The sequence below is a fragment of the Dermochelys coriacea genome, chromosome 7 (assembly GCF_009764565.3).
Source record: "Dermochelys coriacea isolate rDerCor1 chromosome 7, rDerCor1.pri.v4, whole genome shotgun sequence".
In the NCBI taxonomy this organism is placed as follows: Eukaryota; Metazoa; Chordata; order Testudines; family Dermochelyidae; genus Dermochelys; species Dermochelys coriacea.
In genome coordinates this window covers 106,189,605-106,213,090 of record NC_050074.1, presented here as the reverse complement: position 1 = coordinate 106,213,090, position 23,486 = coordinate 106,189,605, and the positions used below count along the sequence as shown (strand labels likewise).

Below are 23,486 nucleotides of genomic sequence, written 5' to 3'. Positions count from 1 at the left end.
ATTCCCACATCTGAGCTATTCTTTTTAGGTGACAAATCTGAGGAACCATCCTAGACTGAGCTGTGAATTGGGGTGGGTTTGGAACAAACTGATATTTTAAACAGTAATACATAACCAGGACTAGATGGTATTCACCCAAGGCTTCTGAAGGAACTCAGATATGAAATTGCAAAACTGCTAACTGAGGTACATAACCTATCACTTAAATTAGCCTCTTTATCAGATGACTGGAGGATAGCTAATATAACATTAAATTTTAAAATTGGCTCCAGAGGCGATCCTGGCTATTACAGGCTGGTAATCCTAATTTCAATAACAGGCAAATTCATTGAAATTTTAGTAAAGAACAGAATTATCAAACACATAGATGAACACAATACGTTGGGGAACTGTCAACATGTTTTTTTTGTACCTCATCAGTTTATTAGAATCCTTTGAGGGTGTCAACAAGCATGTGGTCAAGGGTAATCCACTTGCTATGGTGTTGCTGGACTTTCAGAAAGCATTTGACAAGGTCCCACAAAAAAGGCTCATAAGCAAAGTAAGCAATCATGGGATAAGAGGGAAGGTCCTCTCACGGATGAGTAACTGGTTAAAAGATAGGAAACAAAGGGTAGGAATAAATGGTCAGTTTTCAGAATGGAAAGAGGTAAACAATGGGTCCCCAAGGATCTACACAGGGATCTGTTCAACATATTCATAAATGATCTGGAAAAAGAGGTAAACAGTGAGGTGGAAAGTTTGCAGATGACTAATTAAGTCCAAAACTGACTGTAAAGAGTTACCAAGGGATCTCACAAAACTGGGTGACTGGGCAACAAAATGACAGAGGAAATTCACTGTTGATAAGTACAAAGTAATGCACATTGGAAAACATAATCCCAACTATACATACAAAATGATGGGGTCTAAATTAATTCTTACCACTCACGAAAAATATCTTGTAGTCATCATAGATCGCTCTCTACAACATCTACTCAATGTGCAGCAGCAGTCAAAAAAGCTAACAATGTTAGGAACCAGTAGGAAAGGCACAGATAATAAGGTAAAAAATATCATAATGCCACCATATAAATCCATGATATGCCTACACTTTGAATACTCTGAAGTTCTGGTCACCCCATCTCAAAAATATATATTAGAAATGGAAAAGGTATAAAGAAGGACAACAACAATTGCATGAAAGTATGTGGAACAGCTTCCTTTGGAGGAGAGACTAAAAAGACTGTGACTGTTCATCTTAGAAAAGAGAGGACTAAGGGGGGAGGGAGGGTATGATAGACATCTATAAAATCGTGACTGGGGTGGAGAAAGTGAATAGGGAAATATTATTTCCCCCTTCATATAACACAAGAAGCAGGGGTCACCCAATAGGCAGCAGGTTTAAAACAAACAAAATGAAGTACTATTTCACACAATGCACAGTCAACCTGTAGCACTCATTGCCAGGGGATGCTGTGAAGGCCAAAAGTATAACTTGGTTCAAAAAAGAATTAGATAAATTCATGGAGGATAGCTCCATCAAAGGCTCTTAGCGAAGATGGTCATGGGCACACCCCCATTCTCTGGATGTCCTTACACCTCTGACTGCCAGAAGCTGGGACTGGAGGACATGAGATGGATCACTCAATCATTGCCATGTTCTATTCATTCCCTCTGAAACATCCGGCATTGGCCACTGTTGAAAAACAGGACACTGGGCTAGATGGACCATTGGTCTGACCCAATATGACAGTTCTTACGTTTCAGAGTAGCAGCCATGTTAGTCTGTATTCACAAAAAGAAAAGGAGTACTTGTGGCACCTTAGAGACTAACAAATTTATTTGAGAATAAGCTTTCATGAGCTACAGCTCACTTCATCGGATGTTGTTTCACAGACACAATCTACTTGGGATTTACATCAATTTCACGCAACAACTTCTGAGGCGGACACACTGACTATGTATGAGAAACACTGGGTGGGAGGCCCAATAATGTAGTGTTCGTTTTTATTAACATTCACACTACCATTTTTATTAATGTTCACAATCATATTTTGGATTCCTGGCCTCTGGCCAGAGTGGAATGAGCACAACTACACTGTTTCTCTCCTTATCAGCAACCATTATGACTTGGCATCTTAATTCTGTTTGTTCTTGCTAAGAATCATGTGCTAAAATTTCTCTATTTTATGATCATTATCTAAACTATCATGAAGTATGGTATGATCCTTAAAGCTAGCATTTATAAGCAGTGTTCAACAGTGGCTAGAAACTAGGCGTAATATTAATGAATATTCATGAAAAAGCCACATTAACCCTTTGCCCCTAAAGTGATATTCATTGCCTACAATGGCTATGTAAGCAAAGACTTGCAGTGCTCTCATTGCACTCAAGTTCCCGGATAGCCTGCCTCTCCTGTTCATTATGTAAAAATCAGATCAAGCAACCAGTCCAAAATCATGATCACATTTTCAGATATTTGGTCAAAACACACAAGTGAAATGGTCATAAGGACAAATAACTAGTGTGACTGTAAAACATACCCTCAATTAAATAGAAACATTACATTCTGCCATAAGAAAAGCAGTACTTGTGGCACCTTAGAGACTAACAAATTTATTAAGCAAAGCTTATGCTCTAATAAATTTGTTAGTCTCTAAGGTGCCACAAGTACTGCTTTTCTTTTTGCGAATATAGACTAACACGGCTGCTACTCTGAATTCTGCCATACATACACTAGACTAAATTAACAATCTGTACATAACTGTGCAATACTGATAAGTGTTCAATCTTATGGACACATCAATGGAATCTCTAGACTTCAGGTTGCATGGAGATTTGCACTTTAAAGCACTATTAAAATCTCTCAGTTTCACACTAATTGTTGAATTTAATTTCCAATTTTGCCAGAATAACCCTTCAGATGACAATGAAATTTTAGTTTTTATTTAGTAAAAATATTCAATTTAGTATATTTTTTGTAAAATAAACTAAATTTGGACAGGATATATTTTTTAATGCTCCCTAATGAAAATATCTTCATTTTCCCCCATATTTCATTAGGCTCCTCTAGCTAAATAACCAGAGTCCCCATCAAGGAACATGATAGGATTCAAAGTCATTTGTCAGCTGTTCAGGATGAGGGGAAAATAGGTGGACTATGTGCATGGTGGAGGGAGGCACTGAAGGCTGAGAAGAGGAACTGATGAGTGCAATATAAATGGGAGACAAACCCTCAGCTGGTGTACTTTGTTGTATCTATGACAAATTACACCAAAGAATCTGCCCTGGAGTGTTGAATCACTTAACTGCATATTTCCTTGAAGTTCTGATCCATAGGCTATAAAGTCTAGTAACCTTAATGTTAATGAAGATTCTTGTCTGAGAATGTAATGGCACATATTTTAGGTCTGGTTCTTTTCTGCTGAGTTGATATATCTGTACAAAAGGAGTAAAACATGTGGCTGTTCTAACTTCCTAAATCAATACATCATTCAGGCAAGTACAGACCATTGGTGTTAGTTTAAATCTAAAGAAAGCACATCGGACATTATTAAAGCTAACAATGGAATTGCATTGAAAACCTAAATACATTGCTAAGTACAAGATCTACAACTTTGTTTTTTATTTGATTCATACACAAATGTGAGGAAGCACTAAATAATGCATGGTTTGTTTAAGAATTAATAGGCTATATTTACACCTGTTTAGCAAAGAAATTTTGGTAAGATCTGCAGTTATTTAATTTGTATGTTATTTTTTCTTCAATGTGGAAGGGCTAACACTCCATCCACTTAACAACTTGGCCTTAAATATAAATTAATGAATAAATCCTTAGAGAAATGTATGAGAGTCGTTAGGAACATCGATCATCATTGGAAAAAAACCCTGCACATGTAATTTTGCTGCAAATGTAATTTTCAGAAACAGAGGCACATTTTCCCCCAGTTTCTGCCATATGCTGCCTAGTGGCATCAGTATTAAAAAAAAAATCCCCACTATTTTACAGTATTTACGATCATTTAAAGGACACTTTTTGGTTATTGTGGGGTGGAGATTAAATGACACGTCAATTGATTTTGAAACTGTCTACGTATGTCAAACTGATTGGTTTCACAACTGGTTTTGAACTCTGAATAATATAAAGTTACATTTTTTGTTGAGAAACAAAATCTGCAAGGCTGACAGAAAATGTATCTCCAGCTTTGATTACGCTTCAGACATTACTTTTACTTAGTGTTCCACATTTTCAGTTTCCTTTTATCAATCCACTCAGTATTTTTGAGATTCTTATTTTTGTTAGACACTAAAGCTTTATGCGATTGTTGTGTCCAGCAGCTCTGAAGCAGTTCCACAGTGTAAAACACAGAACACATACACGGTGAAGGTCGGAAAACCAAACAACGTTAATATCATGCTATGATTGGCTCACAAGGAGACGCTACCCGCCTATCTCTTTGCGTCCATTTAGTTTGAATTTAAACAATCAATCCTCCACAGATAAAGATATGTAATGTCCCCTATCCACCCAGTTGCCCCCTTTAGTACCAAACTTCTAATCGGTTTGGATGGATGGGCATAGGTTCTTCTGGCTCCCCACACAGCCAGTCCTGTCCTTTCTGTGGCTGGGTCCAGATTACTCCCAAAATGGCGTCTCCCCCCCTCCAGGGCTCCCAGGGGCAGGCTTTTCACTCGCTATTGATCAAGCTAGCTCTTCTTCCTGTGCTTTCCCTTGTCAAGGATGTGACTCTGCCCCTTCGTCTGAGCTGGCACACCCGCAATCCTTCCCCAAACCAACAGAGGCCCCCGTTGTTCTACATAATGTCTCTCTTCTCTTCCTCTGGGTTGCCTAGTAGACTGAGTCTGCCCTTGGCTCCCCCTTCCTACCTGGGACTGTATGCCTCGCCCTGAACTATCAGCACACAGAGCCATAGGAACGTGGGTAAGCTCCTTGGGGTAACAGATAGATACAATAAAATGGTAAATATGCAAATCTTTCAAGAAAATCGGTGGTTAGAAATTTTCAAGAAAAGTAAAGATAGGAGTGATGCATTGTGCTACAAATACTGCAGCATTGAGGTCAGTGCTTGCACTGACAGAATAAAGGAGCATGTTGAAAGCAAGCAACACAAGAAGCTTAAGGAAGAAAGTGGGCTTCAGGATAAACAGACAATATAAGGAGCTTTCACCAGAGCTTTAATGAAAGAGAGGACATAGCACAACCGTGTCAATGAATTTGTGTGTGTTCTTTGTTTCATCAGACAACCACTGTTAATAGTAGAGGGGCCTATTGGTAACTTAGTGCATCAATAATGTCCAGCATCAAAAACCCTTCCTAATGAGACAACCTCACTGGTAAGTATCTGAAAGAAAAAGAAAATGCTTTAGTGATGCTTTAAACTGATGGAAATATGGTGTCTAGTCTGATTTTTGATGGGTCTCCTGATGCTTTGGACCATCCGATTCTTGGCCTTTTGTTTTCATTTTTTTTATTCAAAGTGAATAAACCTACATTGTTTTGTGCTGATATGACAGTCATCCTCTCAGCTGACATACATTGTCTCAACACAGCAATAACTGACATGTTTGAGATGTACCAACTTGGGAAAATGTGGCCATAAGTAACACAGATTCTGCTTCCTACAAGGCTAAGTTTTCCCAGGAGATTACACTCAATCAGAAACCAGCACTGTTAGGTATTACCTGTCCTGCTCATCTAATTAACTTTGCACTGTCAGCAGCTACTGCTACAGAAGAAATGAAAGACATGAAATCTTTATCATTGGATTTGGGCCGTTTTCAAGCATGCAAACAAGTCGAAGGCTTTGTTTAACACAGAGCAAGATGAATGCAGATTACCTACCCCTGTTGTGCCACACCTGTGGATGAGCTTGTACTTCTCTGCCTGTCACGTAAATAACGCGTGGACTATGCTAATGTGTCTCCTAGATCATCCTGAGTTTGTTGGTTCTAAAGCACAAACTCTGAAGGGACTGGCAAATCCAAAATAACTGCCAGATTCTAAGCACCAAGGTAATGTTAATTGCTGAAAACTTGGAATCATTATGTGACATGAAGAAAACACTGGAGTTTTCTCTAACTACTGCCCACATGTTTGCCAATACAGATGTTTACCGGATCTTGACAACCAAAATCTCAGCTGAACTGAGCACAAAAACTGAAGGAGAAACACACGGTGAGAAAACTCAGCTGTTTTTGGAAATCTTTCCCATCCTGGAACATGTAAAAACCAAAAAAGCATTCAAACCTTCAACACAACACTCAGTGACAATTGGGAAATGACCATGGCCCATAATCTGAATTCCCCAAGTGTTTGGTGCCAAAAATATTTTTTAGAATGCCCAGGTGTTGCACTTCTTCCTCAGGGTGAAATCTGCAGCAGACTATGGTCTTTATGCCAGTGTGTTTCAACCATTTGCCACTAAAGAAGAAATTTCAAATCTGAAAGGGGAATTTACTATATACATGGACTTGCCTAATCCTGACAATGCAAAACTGGATGTGCTGGTTTTTTGGAAAGGTCATCAAGACACATTTCTCAACTTCAGCAAAGCGGCACATCAAGCTTTGAGTGTACTCACTGGATCTGTTGATGCAGAGTGCATATTTTCAAAGTTGGACTACCTCCAAGAAGCTCAACATGAGTGAGGATACTTTGAAGAAAATTATGCGTGCGTACGCAAACCAGGATTTCTGGAAAAACAACTAGCTCTGAGAGGGACAAAATATACCTTTGTACATTTAAAAAAAAAGTTTCAATTATACAGTAATAAAATGTGTATATTACAGAAGTGTTTTTTTTCTTTCCCCCGCCCCCAATTTTTCCCTTTTTTGAACCTGATTTCATCCCAGTTTTAACGTTTGGAAAGAAAACACTGAAAAAAAATCTCATTTTATTTTAACAAATAAAAACCGAAAACATGAAACAGTATTTTTATTTTAAAATTACCAGCCTGTCTCTAGCAAACAAATTAAGATCTGAGCAGATTCCAATTTCTATCTGGACAGTAATTTTAGGAAAACCTAATGTCAAAAATGAACAGGTAAGAAAAGCAACTGTAAAATTTTGCTGCACTAAACTATTTAAGCAAATTGCCTGCATTGATTAAATGAAATGAAAAAGTATCAATAATATATGATGCATTTATACAGTACTGGACTATGCATCTATAATAAGAGTCTTTTTAGTTCTTGTGGTGGACTGTCTAGTCCAGTCCTTGTATTTAGCCACATGAAATAACTGAAATATCAACATTCTGCTTTTATCTTCTCCTTTATACACCTTTCCAATCATTGTAGTTTTAGCTTAGTAAAGATAACTAAGTCCATTATAGCATCTTCAGTTATAACACGTATACGTATTTTGTAATGCAAAATTTCAATTGGTTAGCCACATTCCTCTTATAAACCCTCATGTAAAACATTTTGCATTTTTAACTGGATTTTCTATCACAATTCTTGAATCATAAAATGAATTTGTGGTTAACTTCAAAATATGGAGCTGGGCTCGATGCAGACTGGATTTACAAACACAAGTATAGGAGTACTTGTGGCACCTTAGAGACTAACAAATTTATTAGAGCATAAGCTTTCGTGAGCTACAGCTCACTTCATCGGATGCATTTGGTGGAAAAAACAGAGGAGAGATTTATATACACACACACACAGAGAACATGAAACAATGGGTTTATCATACACACTGTAAGGAGAGTGATCACTTAAGATAAGCCATCACCCACAGCAGGGGGGGGAAAGGAGGAAAACCTTCCATGGTGACAAGCAGGTAGGCTAATTCCAGCAGTTAACAAGAATATCAGAGGAACAGTGGGGGGTGGGGTGGGGGGGAGAAATACCATGGGGAAATAGTTTTACTTTGTGTAATGACTCATCCATTCCCAGTCTCTATTCAAGCCTAAGTTAATTGTATCCAGTTTGCAAATTAATTCCAATTCAGCAGTCTCTCGTTGGAGTCTGTTTTTGAAGCTTTTTTGTTGAAGTATAGCCACTCTTAGGTCTGTGATCGAGTGACCAGAGAGATTGAAGTGTTCTCCAACTGGTTTTTGAATGTTATAATTCTTGACGTCTGATTTGTGTCCATTCATTCTTTTACGTAGAGACTGTCCAGTTTGGCCAATGTACATGGCAGAGGGGCATTGCTGGCACATGATGGCATATATCACATTGGTAGATGCGCAGGTGAACGAGCCTCTGATAGTGTGGCTGATGTGATTAGGCCCTATGATGGTATCCCCTGAATAGATATGTGGACAGAGTTGGCAACGGGCTTTGTTGCAAGGATAGGTTCCTGGGTTAGTGGTTCTGTTGTGTGGTGTGTGGTTGCTGGTGAGTATTTGCTTCAGATTGGGGGGCTGTCTGTAAGCAAGGACTGGTCTATCTCCCAAGATCTGAGAGAGCGATGGCTCGTCCCTCTCCAACGCATCATCAAGGATCTACAACCTATCCTGAAGGACGAGCCATCGCTCTCTCAGATCTTGGGAGATAGACCAGTCCTTGCTTACAGACAGCCCCCCAATCTGAAGCAAATACTCACCAGCAACCACACACCACACAACAGAACCACTAACCCAGGAACCTATCCTTGCAACAAAGCCCGTTGCCAACTCTGTCCACATATCTATTCAGGGGATACCATCATAGGGCCTAATCACATCAGCCACACTATCAGAGGCTCGTTCACCTGCGCATCTACCAATGTGATATATGCCATCATGTGCCAGCAATGCCCCTCTGCCATGTACATTGGCCAAACTGGACAGTCTCTACGTAAAAGAATGAATGGACACAAATCAGACGTCAAGAATTATAACATTCAAAAACCAGTTGGAGAACACTTCAATCTCTCTGGTCACTCGATCACAGACCTAAGAGTGGCTATACTTCAACAAAAAAGCTTCAAAAACAGACTCCAACGAGAGACTGCTGAATTGGAATTAATTTGCAAACTGGATACAATTAACTTAGGCTTGAATAGAGACTGGGAATGGATGAGTCATTACACAAAGTAAAACTATTTCCCCATGGTATTTCTCCCTCCCACCCCACCCCCCACTGTTCCTCTGATATTCTTGTTAACTGCTGGAATTAGCCTACCTGCTTGTCACCATGAAAGGTTTTCCTCCTTCCCCCCCCTGCTGTTGGTGATGGCTTATCTTAAGTGATCACTCTCCTTACAGTGTGTATGATAAACCCATTGTTTCATGTTCTCTGTGTGTGTGTATATAAATCTCTACTCTGTTTTTTCCACCAAATGCATCCGATGAAGTGAGCTGTAGCTCACGAAAGCTTATGCTCTAATAAATTTGTTAGTCTCTAAGGTGCCACAAGTACTCCTTTTCTTTTTGCGAATACAGACTAACACGGCTGCTACTCTGAAACCTTCAATTAGACAGTTGTTGACACAAATGAGTAAACGAGGGCATTTTTCAGGTACCCCTTCAAAATATTTACTCTTCATGAGTAATTCCAATGAATACAGGGCTTTGAATTTCAGCCTCTAACCTGTTCTTTTGATTACTCTGTTTTAAAAGTAGATGATCATTTTCTGGACACAAAACAAAAGGTGTACATTGGAGCTGCATCAGGTGATAAAGATCTTCCATAGCTAATCATTCCAACTGATTCTATTTTAATTACACATTTACAAGCAAACTAAAGCAGTGTCTCCAAATCAAGGGTTACAGAATGAAATCTATATCTGAAGGTTTCATAACTAGTAGACAGTACCATGCTAAAATACTGTCCTGTTAACCTACAATTCAAACTGTGATCCCTGCAGAGCAAAGCTGTAGTATTATGATAAAACAAGGAGTACAGCAAAAGGAATCACATGTGATATCTCCAAAGTTCAGACTGATTCATAGCTTAAAAGAGTCAGCCACAAGTGGCCATTAAACCTTGACTACATTCTCAATAAAGACAGGTTTCAGAGTAGCAGCTGTGTTAGTCTGTATTCGCAAAAAGAAAAGGAGTACTTGTGGCACCTTAGAGACTAACAAATTTATTTGAGCATAAGCTTTCGTGAGCTACAGCTCACTTCACGAAAGCTTATGCTCAAATAAATTTGTTAGTCTCTAAGGTGCCACAAGTACTCCTTTTCTTTATTCTCAATAAATGCATACTATGAAGCTATTTTTAATTGTCAGCAGCTTGCCCTTAAGAAACATCTTTCATCATCTAAAAATATGCATAACTGAATGACAATCGCCATCCACAATTTTATTCAAGGTACGTACACACTGAGTTAATTGAAGAAAAACGCTCCAGATAAAAGCTATTTTACAAATGTCTTCTCTGACAAATCACCATAAAACTACTGTAATTAGCCAAGTGGTAGTTCTGAGGCAGACAGGCATCAATTCAATAGGCAGCCCAGCACAATGACAGCAAAAATTGCATTATTGTTATACAGTAATTATGCATTTCTTCCAAAGCCTCGCTACAGCCGACTAACATTTTCACATTTTTAAAAAGTCAAGTACCCCCGATCTGTTTACAGAATGGAAATGCTGAATAGCTCAGCATCCAGGCTAAATCCCTGAGCATGCATATTAAGAAATGACTAACCAAGAATGTACATAAAGAAGAGTAGGTTACACATCTTAGCATGTTACCTAGTATTTGCCCAGAGGGGGTTTAACACTTCACTGTTAAGACCCCAGAGATAGTCCCTGCTCAATCAAGGATGATGGTCCTGCTGTCTTTCATGCAAAGATATTCTGGGCATATCATACTTCACTTTGCAATGGGGGGAGGGGTGGAAGTTAAAGCATCTTGCCATCACCAGCTACTGAAAATTGTCAGCAAGAACCACCAACACATGACAAAATCTCTTTTTCTCCTTCTGTATGGAGAGTCTGACCAACACAAAGAGCATCAAAACCAACAAGGATGGATACTTACAGATCTCTCTCAAAGCAAATAAAACAAACTCTTTCTAGCAAGAAATCTGATCACACAAATCTACATACCTGCACACAGAAATCCAACTCCCCTACAAGTACCCCATAGCCCTCTCTCTTACAGACACAACCCATACTCCCTAATTCCTGTATATCTACATCCCAACACACATTCACATACACACCCCTCTCTCAACCCCCTAGGCATACACACCTTTAACCCCTCCCCCAGCAGATCTTATTACATACTTTATTACAATACAAAAAGTAATCTAAGCTGATTTTAATGTAAAGGTTGAAATATCACAGTATCAGCAAGTCATTACCGTAACAAAGCAAAAACCCGCTTTCTCACAGCATGTCCTTCGGGCAGTAAACAGGAAACGCAGACCTCTGAATAGTTAATGCAGTAATGAAACAGATATGCAGAAACGTGTGGACGGTTAGGTTAAATGCCTGCTTTACACACCTCATTGTGTATGTTCCATAGGTAAAATTCCTGCTCAGCCCTCACGAGTCCCGTGTGTGTGTGTGTGTGTGTGTGTGTGTGAGATGAGGCTGCAATGCCTGCTCTGCACTCCTCAGAGTGTGTGTGTGCGTGTGTTGTGCAAGTACAGTGCCTGTTCTGCACTCCTCAGAGTGTGTGTGTGCGTGTGGTGCAGGTACAGTGGCTGCTCTGCGCTCCTCAGTGTGTGTGTGTGTGTGTGGTGCAGGTACCGTGCCTGCTCTGCGCTCCTCAGTGTGTGTGTGTGTGTGGTGCAGGTACCGTGCCTGCTCTGCGCTCCTCAGTGTGTGTGTGTGTGTGGGTGGGTGTTGTGCAGGTACCGTGCCTGCTCTGCGCTCCTCAGTGTGTGTGTGTGTGTGTGTGTTGTGCAGGTACAGTGCCTGCTCTGCGCTCCTCAGTGTGTGTGTGTGTGTGTTGTGCAGGTACCGTGCCTGCTCTGCGCTCCTCAGTGCGTGTGTGTGTGTGTTGTGGAGGTAGGATGCTGGCTCTGCGCTCCTCAGTGTGTGTGTGTGTGTGGTGCAGGTACCGTGCCTGCTCTGCGCTCCTCAGTGCGTGTGTGTGTGTGTTGTGGAGGTAGGATGCTGGCTCTGCACTGTGTGTGTTGTGCCGGTAGTACGATGCCTGCTCTTGCACGCCGGACGGGAGGGCAGCGGCAGCCCTTCCGCAGAAGTTCCCGGCGCCCTCCCCTCCCCTCCCCTCCCCTCCTCTCCTCGTGGGGCGCCTCCCGTGATCAAAACTCGGGGCGCTCCGCTGCTGGTCGCCGAGAAATGCACGTCGGGTCCCCGCCTCCCCCCTGCCCCGCCCGCAAGCCCTGAGGCTGCAACTTCTCCAAACCGAGCCGGCCAGAGACTTGAGGCGCCGCAACCCTCCCGCCGCCCGCTGCACCCTCCCGAGCTCCCCGGGCTGCAGCCGCCCGCCCGCCCGCCCGCCCGGCACTCACCGCTTCCCCGCCTCTCGCCGGTCTCCTCGCCACCCTTGCCCGGCTGCCCTCGGTTTCCAGCCCGGCAGCTGGGTGCGGTGGGTCCGCCCGGTCCGCAGAGCCAGCCCGCTCCGGCCGGCCCGACACCGCCGCCGCCCGCCCGTCCCCAGCAGCGGCTGCGAGCCCAGCCGGCGCTGAGGAGCCAGGCGGCGGCGGCAGGCAGGGGCTTGCCAAGCGGGCGCTACCCCGCCGCGCCCCTTCCCGGGCTAGGCCAGGGGGCGGAAGTTTGACTCGTTTGTTTGCGCTTGGAGAGGAGCCGCGACGCGCCGGCCGAGCGCTCTGCAGCCTACGCGAGACTCCCTCGCCTTGGCCCGGGCATAGCGCCCTGCGTGTGCCGCGCCAGGGGACCAGGAAGCGGCCTGCGACGGAGCCAAGGCAGAAAGCGGCTGCTGAGGGGCTGCTCCAACCACTGCAGCTGCTGGCCCTTCCGCTGGACCTCCTCTCCCCCAACGCGCACCCCACGCCCAACAGACTCTGCTTTCCCCCTGGCCCCCCTCCCCCCAGCCACCTGCACTGGGCTCTTCCGGGGGGCAGACTGAGCAAGCTTAGGAGAAGAATGATCTGGACCCAGGCCCTTGCCCATCCTTTTCTAGTAGGGGAAGGCTTCAGCCCTCCTGTGCAGCCTGCGAGGGCAACCTGGCTGCAGTTGCCCCCTCAGCTCCCATCACTGTGCTCTTGTTCAGGTGGGGCTGGGAAGGCCCCACTTCCATTGCATAGGCCCAGGTACACTGGGGAGGACCAGATGCTTAGCCGCTGTCACCTACTTTAAGTCCTGGGGAGACAAAAGGCAGTATCTGGAGCTCCTCCAACCAGTCCTCTTCCTCTCTAAGGTTAGAAAGGTCCCACCCTCACTGCCTGGTCTAGGGACCAGAGAGGTAACACAGCTTTCATTGTCAGCTCAGCTTTCATTGCCAGCATCTCAGAAACAGGCCCATCATATAGTCTAGGGGAAGGATAGGCTATGAAGGACCTTCAAATCAGCAGCAACATCAGCTCCTGAGGAGGGCTCTATTACCCTTGTAAACAGATGGGCCTTGTCCAAAAAAAAGGGGCAGACTCTGGCTGCTTAGGGTGCAGGTTAAAACCAACATCTTAAATTGTAACTGGAGGCCAGAAAGTTGCCTGAGTAATTGATGGAGCACAGGTGTGATATGCTCCTAAAACAAGGCTCCACTCCCCCAGCAAGCAGCCACATTTTGCAATTGCTTCCACGTGGAGTTAGTTGTAGACTCACACCAAAGGGAACATTGCAATGGCTTAATGTTGAAGTCACAAAGGCACAGCTGCCAGTAGTGAGAGCTGTGTCCAAACTCAAAGACTGTATCCCTCCAGTCAAGTATAAATGCGGGTGAAGGTGGAAAGCTACTTTAGCCATAGCTTCTCCTTAGTCATCCAACTGTAGCCGTTAGTCCAACCAGGCACTTAGATTTATACTGGTCAGTAATGGCAGGCACACACCTCTATCATCGGCTCCAATATAATCTTTCACAACTTTATTCTCCCAGCCTACCAACATCACCTCTTTTTTATCATTTTGCTCTCATCCATGTTTCACTATCCATCAAACCTTAGCTCAATTGCTCTTCCTAGTCCGCCAAGATGAAGACGCATAGCTGTGTGTCATCAGCATACAGAAAATAACTAAACTTCTGCAGCTTAATCTCCCTGCATATTTCTGAAGGCATCAAACCACAAACATAGATATAGCACAGTGTCAGAAGATGGAGACAACTCAAATGACAAAAGGCTGTCTGTGCATCTAATGAGATAATTCTATCCCTTCTGGCAAATCTTTCCTAAAAAGGAGATTCCAGTGTTCTTATATCCGATCATTTGTAATATCTTAGAGAAAGCATCTTTGTAATTATGTCCTTTCAAGAGAAGAAAGTCATTATTTCCCCTCATTCTTGAATAGATGAATGATCTTCATTAAAATCTTTTAAGACGTGTTTTGGTTCAGAGGATGCACAACTTTACTCCTTTCCTAAATCCTGTTGTTACAGGATGTTGCCCCACAAACTTACTTTCACTTGGAACGTGACCAGCTGAAAAAGCAAAACTAAACATTAAGACACCTGCAGTATGATGCTTACATTGTAGAGGGAAAATACAAACTGCATGATAGGATTCACAGCAGCCTGAATGAGAGCTGAATGCTTTCAGCAGCACTAGTCCAATCAGGTAGATTTTCATGAAGTCCTAGGATTGGGGTCCCAGAAAAAGGTTTAGCAGCCAATTTAAATTCTGCCCGATGTGAGGAAGAGGAAGATGTCTGACCAGCTTCTAGAGCGATCCCAGATTTATCCATTAAGGCCCATCACATAGAAGGATTTAGGCTGTGTAGGTGCAGCCCAACCTCAGCCATCACTAATGTAGTAAAAAAACAATTATTCTCAAGCATGGTGATTAGAACATTCAAACTCAGATTGGGGCACTCATCTTTCAGCTCATGTGCATTTTTCTCTTCTACTGTGGACTACATACTGGTCCAGTCTTATCTGAGCAGCAAAAGAAAAGGAAGTTATGCCCATACTTCTGTCATTTATAGAGAAAGAAATTTCATAGGGAGTAGACCAGAGATTGACAGACTGGATGAGGATGGGATGGTTATATTATACCTGATTTTTTATATTATACACACACACACACACACACACACACACTGCTGGTGTATATACCAGCAGCAAAATAAATGTTGAGAAAACATTTTGCTATTCTGCTGAGCAACAAAGGGAAAGAATAGCTCTCAGTCCAAAGCCTCCTGCCTTGATTAACAAATCACAATGGAGGAGAGGCTTGTTACTGGATTATTCACGCAATGTAACCAAGCACATTGTCTGTGTTGTAAACAGTAGAGTTTCCTTTAAAAAGCATTGATCACCAAAAGTTGTGGTGTTGCTGTGAGTTGCATGTGCTTTGCAGAGGCTGCATGTTACCAGAATGGGAACTGTAGCCCTTTGCATTTCTTTCCCAACAGTGAATGTGCTCAGTGATTAGCTTTAATGTGCATGTTCAATATTCTATAATGTTAGAGTTAACATTTCATTTACTTGTAGCTGAGTGCAAAGCTGGTGAATATTACATCCTAGGGATATCTAAATTTGTGGGGGTTTCTTTTGAAGTGAAATCATTTTTGGTATAATAAAATGCAAAGCAGAATGTTTCTATTATTATAATGATGGAATCATCACTGGGAGCCAAGCAGTTTAAGTATTTCATATGAGTGATTATTCACCCACAAAACTAAGTTTAACTCTAAAGGGCAGATTTAAACCCATAGCTGCCTACAAATTCAGCTTTAAGGCCATTCCTGTGCCACAGCACATATGGCTCTGGGTGTATCAGACAGTCTCATTCCATGTCAGATGTAAATTTCTCCTAACCCTAAGATTCAAAAAAGGTTTAAATAACAGATTCCAGTTCACAGTTTACCACAACTGATTTTAAGACATCTCCCTGGGTAAAACACCTGGGTAGATACATGATACAGCCTGTAATTTTAAAAAGTTACATATTCTGTGTTCCTATTCTGGGTTAAATATGACCTGCTTATGCCTCGAACTCTGGACAGCATTCTACTTAGCAAGAATTTTGCATAATCATATTTTCAGACTTTTCTGCCTTTTTTATTGGTTTTAATATCTAAGACATTGCCATAAATACAGGATTCATCTGCTCACATGGCTTACTCCCCACGAAAGTCATAGGGGCAGATCCTCACCTAGTATAAATTAGCATAGTTCCACTGACTTCAGATTTACACCAACTGAGGATCTGTCCTGAAATTGATGTAGGGGCCTGATTCTGTTCCCACTGAAGTCAACAGGAGTTGGATAAGTTCCTAGTTTCTAATGGTACTAGCAAATAGGTACTCCATAATGGTAATCACTCCACAAATGTGAATGCATTTATGTTTGCAATACTGCAGTGAGGTAGAGGAGAAAAAAAATATAAACCTTCTGTGACATAATAAATCACCTCTGTAGCAACTAATTGTGATGCCACAGAACATTATGGCTTCAGAAGGGAAACAAACAACAGGAGCAAATGAGTTGTTTAAAACCAAGATCCTGTTTTCACACAAATGAATCGTTATTAAAAGAAGGAAGGGAGGACAGATTTATACTGAGTATCAGTAAAACAGTCTCTAACTAGATTGATTTTCATAAGACATCAGCTCCTGGTCTCCCTCTCTGTAAATATAATGCATCACTAGTTCCCAGCATACAAAGATGATGAAGTCACTTTTCAAACAAGTTTGTTCATATTGCTTGGCTCTGGGCAGGTTTATCTGCTGAGAAAAGTTAACAGAAAACTCTTTACTGATATTGATGAAAAGAAGGCATGTAACTGGCAGCATCAGTGTGTGAGTTCTAAGGGGTGTTTTATACACTTGTAGTTCCCATTGATATTAATTGGACTTAAGTGTGCACATCTGGAGAAGAGAATAGACCCCTTAACTTGGCAATCGGCAGTACAGAGTCTTGATAGCCAGATTTGTCAATTTTAAAATTAAGGTCAGCGTTTGTGCACAGCTGTAATGGGATTCTGATTTTGGGGGTGGGAGTGAAGGTCTGTTGTTCTGTGTGCCTGTTATATTGTTAGGGTCTCTAAGTTATTCCCACACACACGGATAGAAATTTGGGAGTTTCTGCCTTGTCATTTTTTTCAGAAGATGGAGATTCAGAGAGAAAAAAGTTCAATCTCTCAAACCTGCACTACTCAGGAGATCCACTGAAGGTCTGGTCCATTCATGCTGTGATCTTGTGCTTCTTTCTACATCACATCCCAATCTGAACTGCCTCAATGGTAGCATTGGCCACTGTCTCACAAAACCTTACTCATGGGATTTTGCTGTAGGATAAGAGGACCAGCATAAATTAATGCAGATAAAGGCAACATTCACTTACACGTACACTTACGGTATGTGTAGAGAGGAGGGGACATAATGCCCCCTAAGCATGCGAGTCCTCTGGCCTGTCCCCACCCCACAACACACAAAGCCCGTTGTCTTTGGAGCACCTCTGCAGATGGAGGAAAATGGGGAGAAGGGGTATGTTGTCAACGAGGCTGCACTTTTCCTCCCGAGAGTCCTTGAGTAGTATCTACCTGAACAAGCATCTCAATGCTCATGGAAGCAAAGAGATAACTGGGGGGAAAAAGTTACTGCTAAATGCATCCGATGAAGTGAGGTGTAGCTCACGAAAGCTTATTCTCAAATAAATTTGTTAGTCTCTAAGGTGCCACAAGTACTCCTTTTCTTTTTATTAAACAGTAGTTCCTTCCAACAGGTGGAGATCTCTGAATGGGGAATGGGAGTTTTCATGTGGTGGATCCAAAAAATGCAATGTGCTGTAAATTACACTCCTGAGATTCCCACACCACCAGTGATCTATAGCCCCCCGAGCAGAAGGTGTGCATGTCCCTGGTGTCGAGCAAAGAGCAGCTTTATGGGGGCACTAACTGCTACTGCACATAGTGTCTCTTTTGGGCAAGCGGGGGTTGGGAACAGCAGCAGCCCAATAACCACAGAGGATACTCCAGCCCTTAGTCCGAGTTATCAAGCTGGGGTCTGAGGAAGGATTTAGTGCTGTGGGAAGTTAAAGGAAAGGATATTCTCCTTAATAGTCTGTTCTCCCCTTAGTACTATTGCATGAGTCTCATTTAAACTAATAGGAGAGAAGTATGCTGCTGAGGATAAACTGTTGATTTTGTTATTACCATGGTTACAAAAACACTCCTGACAGATAAACCACTCACTTTAATTCTGGGGAACAGGAAGATGATCTCTTAAAGCTTGAAAACAGATTTTGCTGTTTTCCTTACAAAGTTGCCCTTGGGAATGATGCTTATAGGCAAATAAGCTCCTGGACCATACCTGGAGTCCTTTACTTTGTCTGAATTCTTACTGAAAATAATGGGAGCTTTGTCTGAATAAGAACCGAGTCAGAATTGAGTAAACATGTCAGCATTTGGCCTATCTGAAAATACATCCCCAGCTTTTAAATGTTCAGATTCAGTTTTTTATTCTTAATGGTACATCCTTGTAATACCCTTCAAGAAATACTTGAAGGACAAACATCAATGAGGCAAAGGAATTATTTAGGGTATAATTTCCCTTAGTCATTATTTAGCCAAGTTATATATATTGTGTTCCCTTAATCTTTCTTCATAAGTCAATCTCTTCAGCCCCTTAATCATTTTTATTGCTGTTCTATTAATTCCCTTCCATTTGTCTACAGTTCTCTGGTGCCCAGATCTGAATGCAGAATTTTATATGTGATCTCACCACAGCAGCACAGAGAGGGGATATTACCTCCCTGCTACCTTTATCTATCACCAGTTTAATAACTTATTGGAATCATGGAGAGCCAGAAATTGATTCAAATAGCTTTAAACAGATAGAGGGTTCAAAAATATTGTAATGCTTTTGTGACACTGCTTACATCAAGCCAAACATCAAGCCAAGTTTAGCATGCTAATTTACTACGAATGTAAAACATTTTAAATGCTTGGGGAAATTAAGGCATTAAAACCCTGACTCAAGCACAACCATGTGATTCTCTAAAGGAATATGAATAAAGAGTTACACAATTTAGACGACAAATGAATAGGGTTCAAATTAGTACAAGAAATAGCTAGAATTAGTTCAAATTAGTACTAGAAATGCACATGCCCTGAGGGTTTCATTACTTCACATTCTATAATTCACAGGTATATGACAGATCAAAGACGACTCGGAGTAACAGACCAGCTGGAGTGAAAGGACAAGACTATGTCTATTAGGAACTGGGCCTGGCATTGGGGCTGGTGCAGAGCTGCTCTACCTGAGGAAGAGCACATATATCTCAGGATGGCAGAGTTTCCAAGAGTGCAGGGGGCGGGGGTGCACACAATTAGAGTACAGCATGCCTCCTATGAGCTCGCTGTCTAAGCACACCTGGCCAATTGGGAAGGAGCAGGCAAGGCCATTGCCTCATCTCCTGCCCAACCTTTTCGGGTGACTAGCACCCCAACGGGCACTTGGAAGAAGCAATTCCTGTGCTAAGTGTGTTCAATACCCACAGTTAGTCTGATGCCAAAGTATGGGGTGGGCAAGGAGCTCAGAATTCTAAGAGGGCTAGAGGGAATTAGAGAACTACTTACCTTCCTCATGAGGAGGAACCCCCGTAACAGCGAGACCAAGAAGCTTGCAGATATTCTATGAGCTAGCAGCCTGAGGGGTTAAATTTGATTGGATCAAGCCCTTATTTGCATTGAACTTTTTAACATGGCAGAAAAGTCTGCAGAAAACCTCCTGTTAAATGCATGACAATATACAGCACATGAAAAGATGGGAGTTCATGTGCTGCATATTTATACCTACGTACTGGATTTTCCACTCCATACATCTGATGAAGTGGGTTATAGCCCACAAAAGCTTATGCCCAAATAAATTTGTTAATCTCTACGGTGCCACAAGGACTCCTCGTTGTTTTTACTGATACAGACTAACACAGCTACCACTGATACTTATGCTAAACAATCTGTTCCACTTTACATTTAGCTGTGAGCCTTGGAGTACCTTTCCCAGACCTGAAGAAGAACTCTGTGTGGCTCAAAAGCTTGTCTCTATCAACAGAAGTTGGTCCAATAAAAAAATATTACTTCATATACACACATACAAACACCTCTCTAATATCCTGGGACTGACATGGCTACAACTATACTATATATTCCACTCTGTCATACACGCAAAGAATATCACCTCCCAGAAACATTATATATGCTAATATATTTCATTGTGTGCCACAGGTAAGGAATTGTAGGTCACTGGGCCATTTTGTTTGCACTTCAGTGCTAAGCATAGCTTTTCTTTTCATGTCATTTATTATTCCTCCCCCAGCTCCTGACTACAAAATGCAGTGTTTAAAATTTGATCAGTGATGTATCCTAACTTGTCCTTGAATTATACATATTTCTTATTTCTCTTTCCTTAACCTCTCTTTTCACCTTAACTACCTCAAGAGAAATCAGAATGAAGTTTATTTTACAAGCTGCATTCCCTTCATACAGTACTTTTCTATCCCTTACCTTTGTTACTCCTCAATCAGAACCTGACCATGTGTTTCTTGCACACGCAAAGCCACCATTTACTTCATTGGGAGCTGTGGGTGTTCAAGAAGCACAGATCAGGCCCTTTATATACATACACAATCTCTATCTTTTCAAGTGACTCATAAGAATTATTTATTCTGGACAAATATTTACATGCTGCTGGACAAAAAATTATGTCTCTGTAAGCCATAAATCAAAGATATTTTCAACTGTCCTAAGACCATTTGGTTAATATTGGATTCAGCTGCTATAAGTGCACAGTTTATGGAACTTACATTGACTTCACCAGGATCTCTGTATAGAAAGGACGAGATTCATCCTTATGTAAAGAGCAAGCTTAAGGCCTGCTCAAAATGGGACTTAAATAGTTTTATTCAGTGCCTCTGTACGGGCTGAATTTTCCCTGGAGCACTTAACGGATCAAACTCTGTACCATATTCCAGGGGGGTGGTAGTTGCTCACTTTTAGGATATAAAAATACAGTCATTTGATTTTCCAGACTCCATATGGAAATGTGGAGATGGAGTACCTCTTGTTTCATTTTTTAAAAAAAAGGAGGGGGATGAAAGTCTCCCCGATACAAACAAACTCATCTTTCTGAACCAATAAACTGAATAATCCTCTCGGGGGGGGGGGGGGGAGAAGAGGTGGGGGAGGCAGGGGAATGGCTAACTCAGCCTTCATCACATAGTTGCTTCAGTTTGCAACAGTTTTCAATACATTTTAAAAGATTATTAAAAATATATATCAACATTATCATTTTCAATTACTACCATAGTTGCAATGAAATTCTGACTTCAGGAATATTAAAAGAAACATTGGGAAGTAGACACAATAAAAGTTTAGGCCAAATTCACTACATTGAGAAATAGGCCAGGAAAATAGAGTTTAAGCAATGCAGAACATCTGGGCTAGCATTCTGTATAAGGGTGAATTTCATGCTAAGTGCACAAACCTTTGTTGTTACCCCATAATCAGTACATATATTTCCTGGAATGTTTCTATTCATATGGTTAAAATATTGGCATACTTGCCTTTGCATGAAGTCTGATCTTACCAGTAACTTTCTGCAGCCTGGTTCCTCAAAAACAGGAGTATAATAGAAGAGCTTCTTCACACAAACTAGTTTCTTGCTGACTCAGACAGTTTGGTGTGGAGCCAAATTTCTCCAACTTCTGTGGCTTTGCATCAGAAATTACTATTATTGAATAGATCTTTGCTTGGGACTTACAATATACATCAAGAGCATCACAAGGTATTTTATACATTTCACTACTTTTTGTGCACGTAAAATGCCTTCCTCTGAGATTTAGACATGTTTTCCTTCTCTTATTCTCACCACTATAGGTCTTATCAGGGCAGAAAGGAATTTAGAGGTAGTGTCTGAGTAACCTCATTCAGCTCATTTAAACTTCTTTGTCTGAACTTTCTAGTTCACCCATCTATACAATGGGGGTGATAAATAATAGTCATCATAATAAGCACTTAGTCCCTGACGTCACACTCAAATACTCCCATTGATTCCAGTAAGAAGAAAAGGAGTACTTGTGGCACCTTAGAGACTAACAAATTTAATTGAGCATAAGCTTTCTTGAGCTACAGCTCACTTCATCGGATGCATTCCTGAGAGGAAGATGATGTCTGTCTGTATCTGTACGAGTTTTCTCATGAAGTTGATAGATTTCCACTCTATACGGCTAAATTCAGTGCCTTGCATAATGACAGGTTTCAGAATAGCAGCCGTGTTAGTCTGTATTCGCAAAAAGAAAAGGAGTACTTGTGGCACCTTAGAGACTAACAAATTTATTAGAGCATAAGCTTTCGTGAGCTACAGCTCACTTCATCTTGATGATCATCATCATGATGAAGTGAGCTGTAGCTCACGAAAGCTTATGCTCAAATAAATTTGTTAGTCTCTAAGGTGCCACACGTACTCCTTTTCTTTTTGCGAATACAGACTAACACGGCTGCTACTCTGAAACCGTTGATTCCAGTGGGATTATTCACGTATGTAGAGTTCAGCAGGTCTGTAAATGACTGCAGGATCAGGGTCTTACCTACCATCCAATGATTTTTGTGAGGATGAAATAATAATTTAGTGTTTGAACAGTGCTTTGAATGTGTAAAATGCTATAGAAGTGTTATTAATTATCAATATTGTTAGTCATTATTAGTGGTTAGGTCAAAGAACTACGAGTCAGAATCCCTGGGTTTTATTGCCAGGTCTGCTTCTCACTGAGAGCTACGGAACAAAGAGCCATGAATAAGAGCTCTGTGTAGTCTGAAAGCTTTTCTCTTTCACCAACAGAAGTTGATCCAGTAAAAGATATTACCTCAGTGAGCTGTAGCTCATGAAAGCTTATGCTCTAATAAATTTGTTAGTCTCTAAGGTGCCACAAGTACTCCTTTTCTTTTTGCAAATACAGACTAACACGGCTGCTACTCTGAAAACTCATCCACCTTGTCTCTCTAATATCCTGGGACCAACGAAACTACAAACACTGATACTGAACAAGTCATTTAACTTCTCTGTGCTTCATTTTTCCTGTTATTAAAGTGCCTACCTCTGTGTGATGAGAAGTTTAATTATGTTTGGGAAGTGATTTAAGAACCTTGTATGAAAGGTGATATATAGATGCAAAGCATTATTATACAAACAGATTATTTCACCTTTGTACAAAGAGTTAGCACTAGTCCTATGCACCATTTCATTGATAGTAGGGCTTTGCACTAGGCCTCTGTAGAGGGGATGAATTTAATCCACTAAGTAATGAGATACATACTGAGCCAGAATTCCACACAGTGAGAGTCAAGGTCCATGCACTTTTGCATTTCATTTGGAAAGCTTCTTTATGCAACTGCAGGAACTTCAGGACGCTGGTATGTACAAATGGGGTATTTAATGATTTAAACATTCACTTCTGATATAAATGTGGAATCTGTATGTTAACTACAAAAGAATGTTGACATAAAAATGAGCCTC

At 41.4% G+C, this 23,486-nt stretch overlaps 2 protein-coding genes across 7 annotated transcripts in view; one reads left to right on the top strand and one right to left on the bottom strand.

The window, feature by feature from the left end:
• The window catches only part of CHST15 (carbohydrate sulfotransferase 15), a 115,616-nt gene extending 93,767 nt beyond the window's left edge, over window positions 1-21,849 (bottom strand). Inside the window, exon 1 of one of the 6 annotated variants that reach the window (XM_043518589.1) lies at window positions 21,561-21,849. The gene's annotated coding sequence lies outside the window, so the exon portion shown is untranslated. Of the gene's footprint in view, window positions 1-10,634; window positions 10,726-10,991; window positions 11,064-11,248; window positions 11,292-11,391; window positions 11,803-12,367; window positions 12,750-21,560 lie in introns of those variants that run through there. The other 5 variants (XM_038410746.2, XM_038410747.2, XM_038410748.2 and 2 more) reach the window with 5 other exon arrangements.
• Window positions 6,019-12,636, top strand: LOC119859023 (predicted GPI-anchored protein 58). Its single transcript, XM_038410623.1, has 2 exons — window positions 6,019-6,178; window positions 12,041-12,636. The coding sequence occupies exons 1-2, from the start codon at window positions 6,019-6,021 to the stop codon at window positions 12,634-12,636; spliced, it is 756 nt and encodes a 251-aa protein (XP_038266551.1).
• Window positions 21,850-23,486: the final 1,637 nt, after the last annotated feature.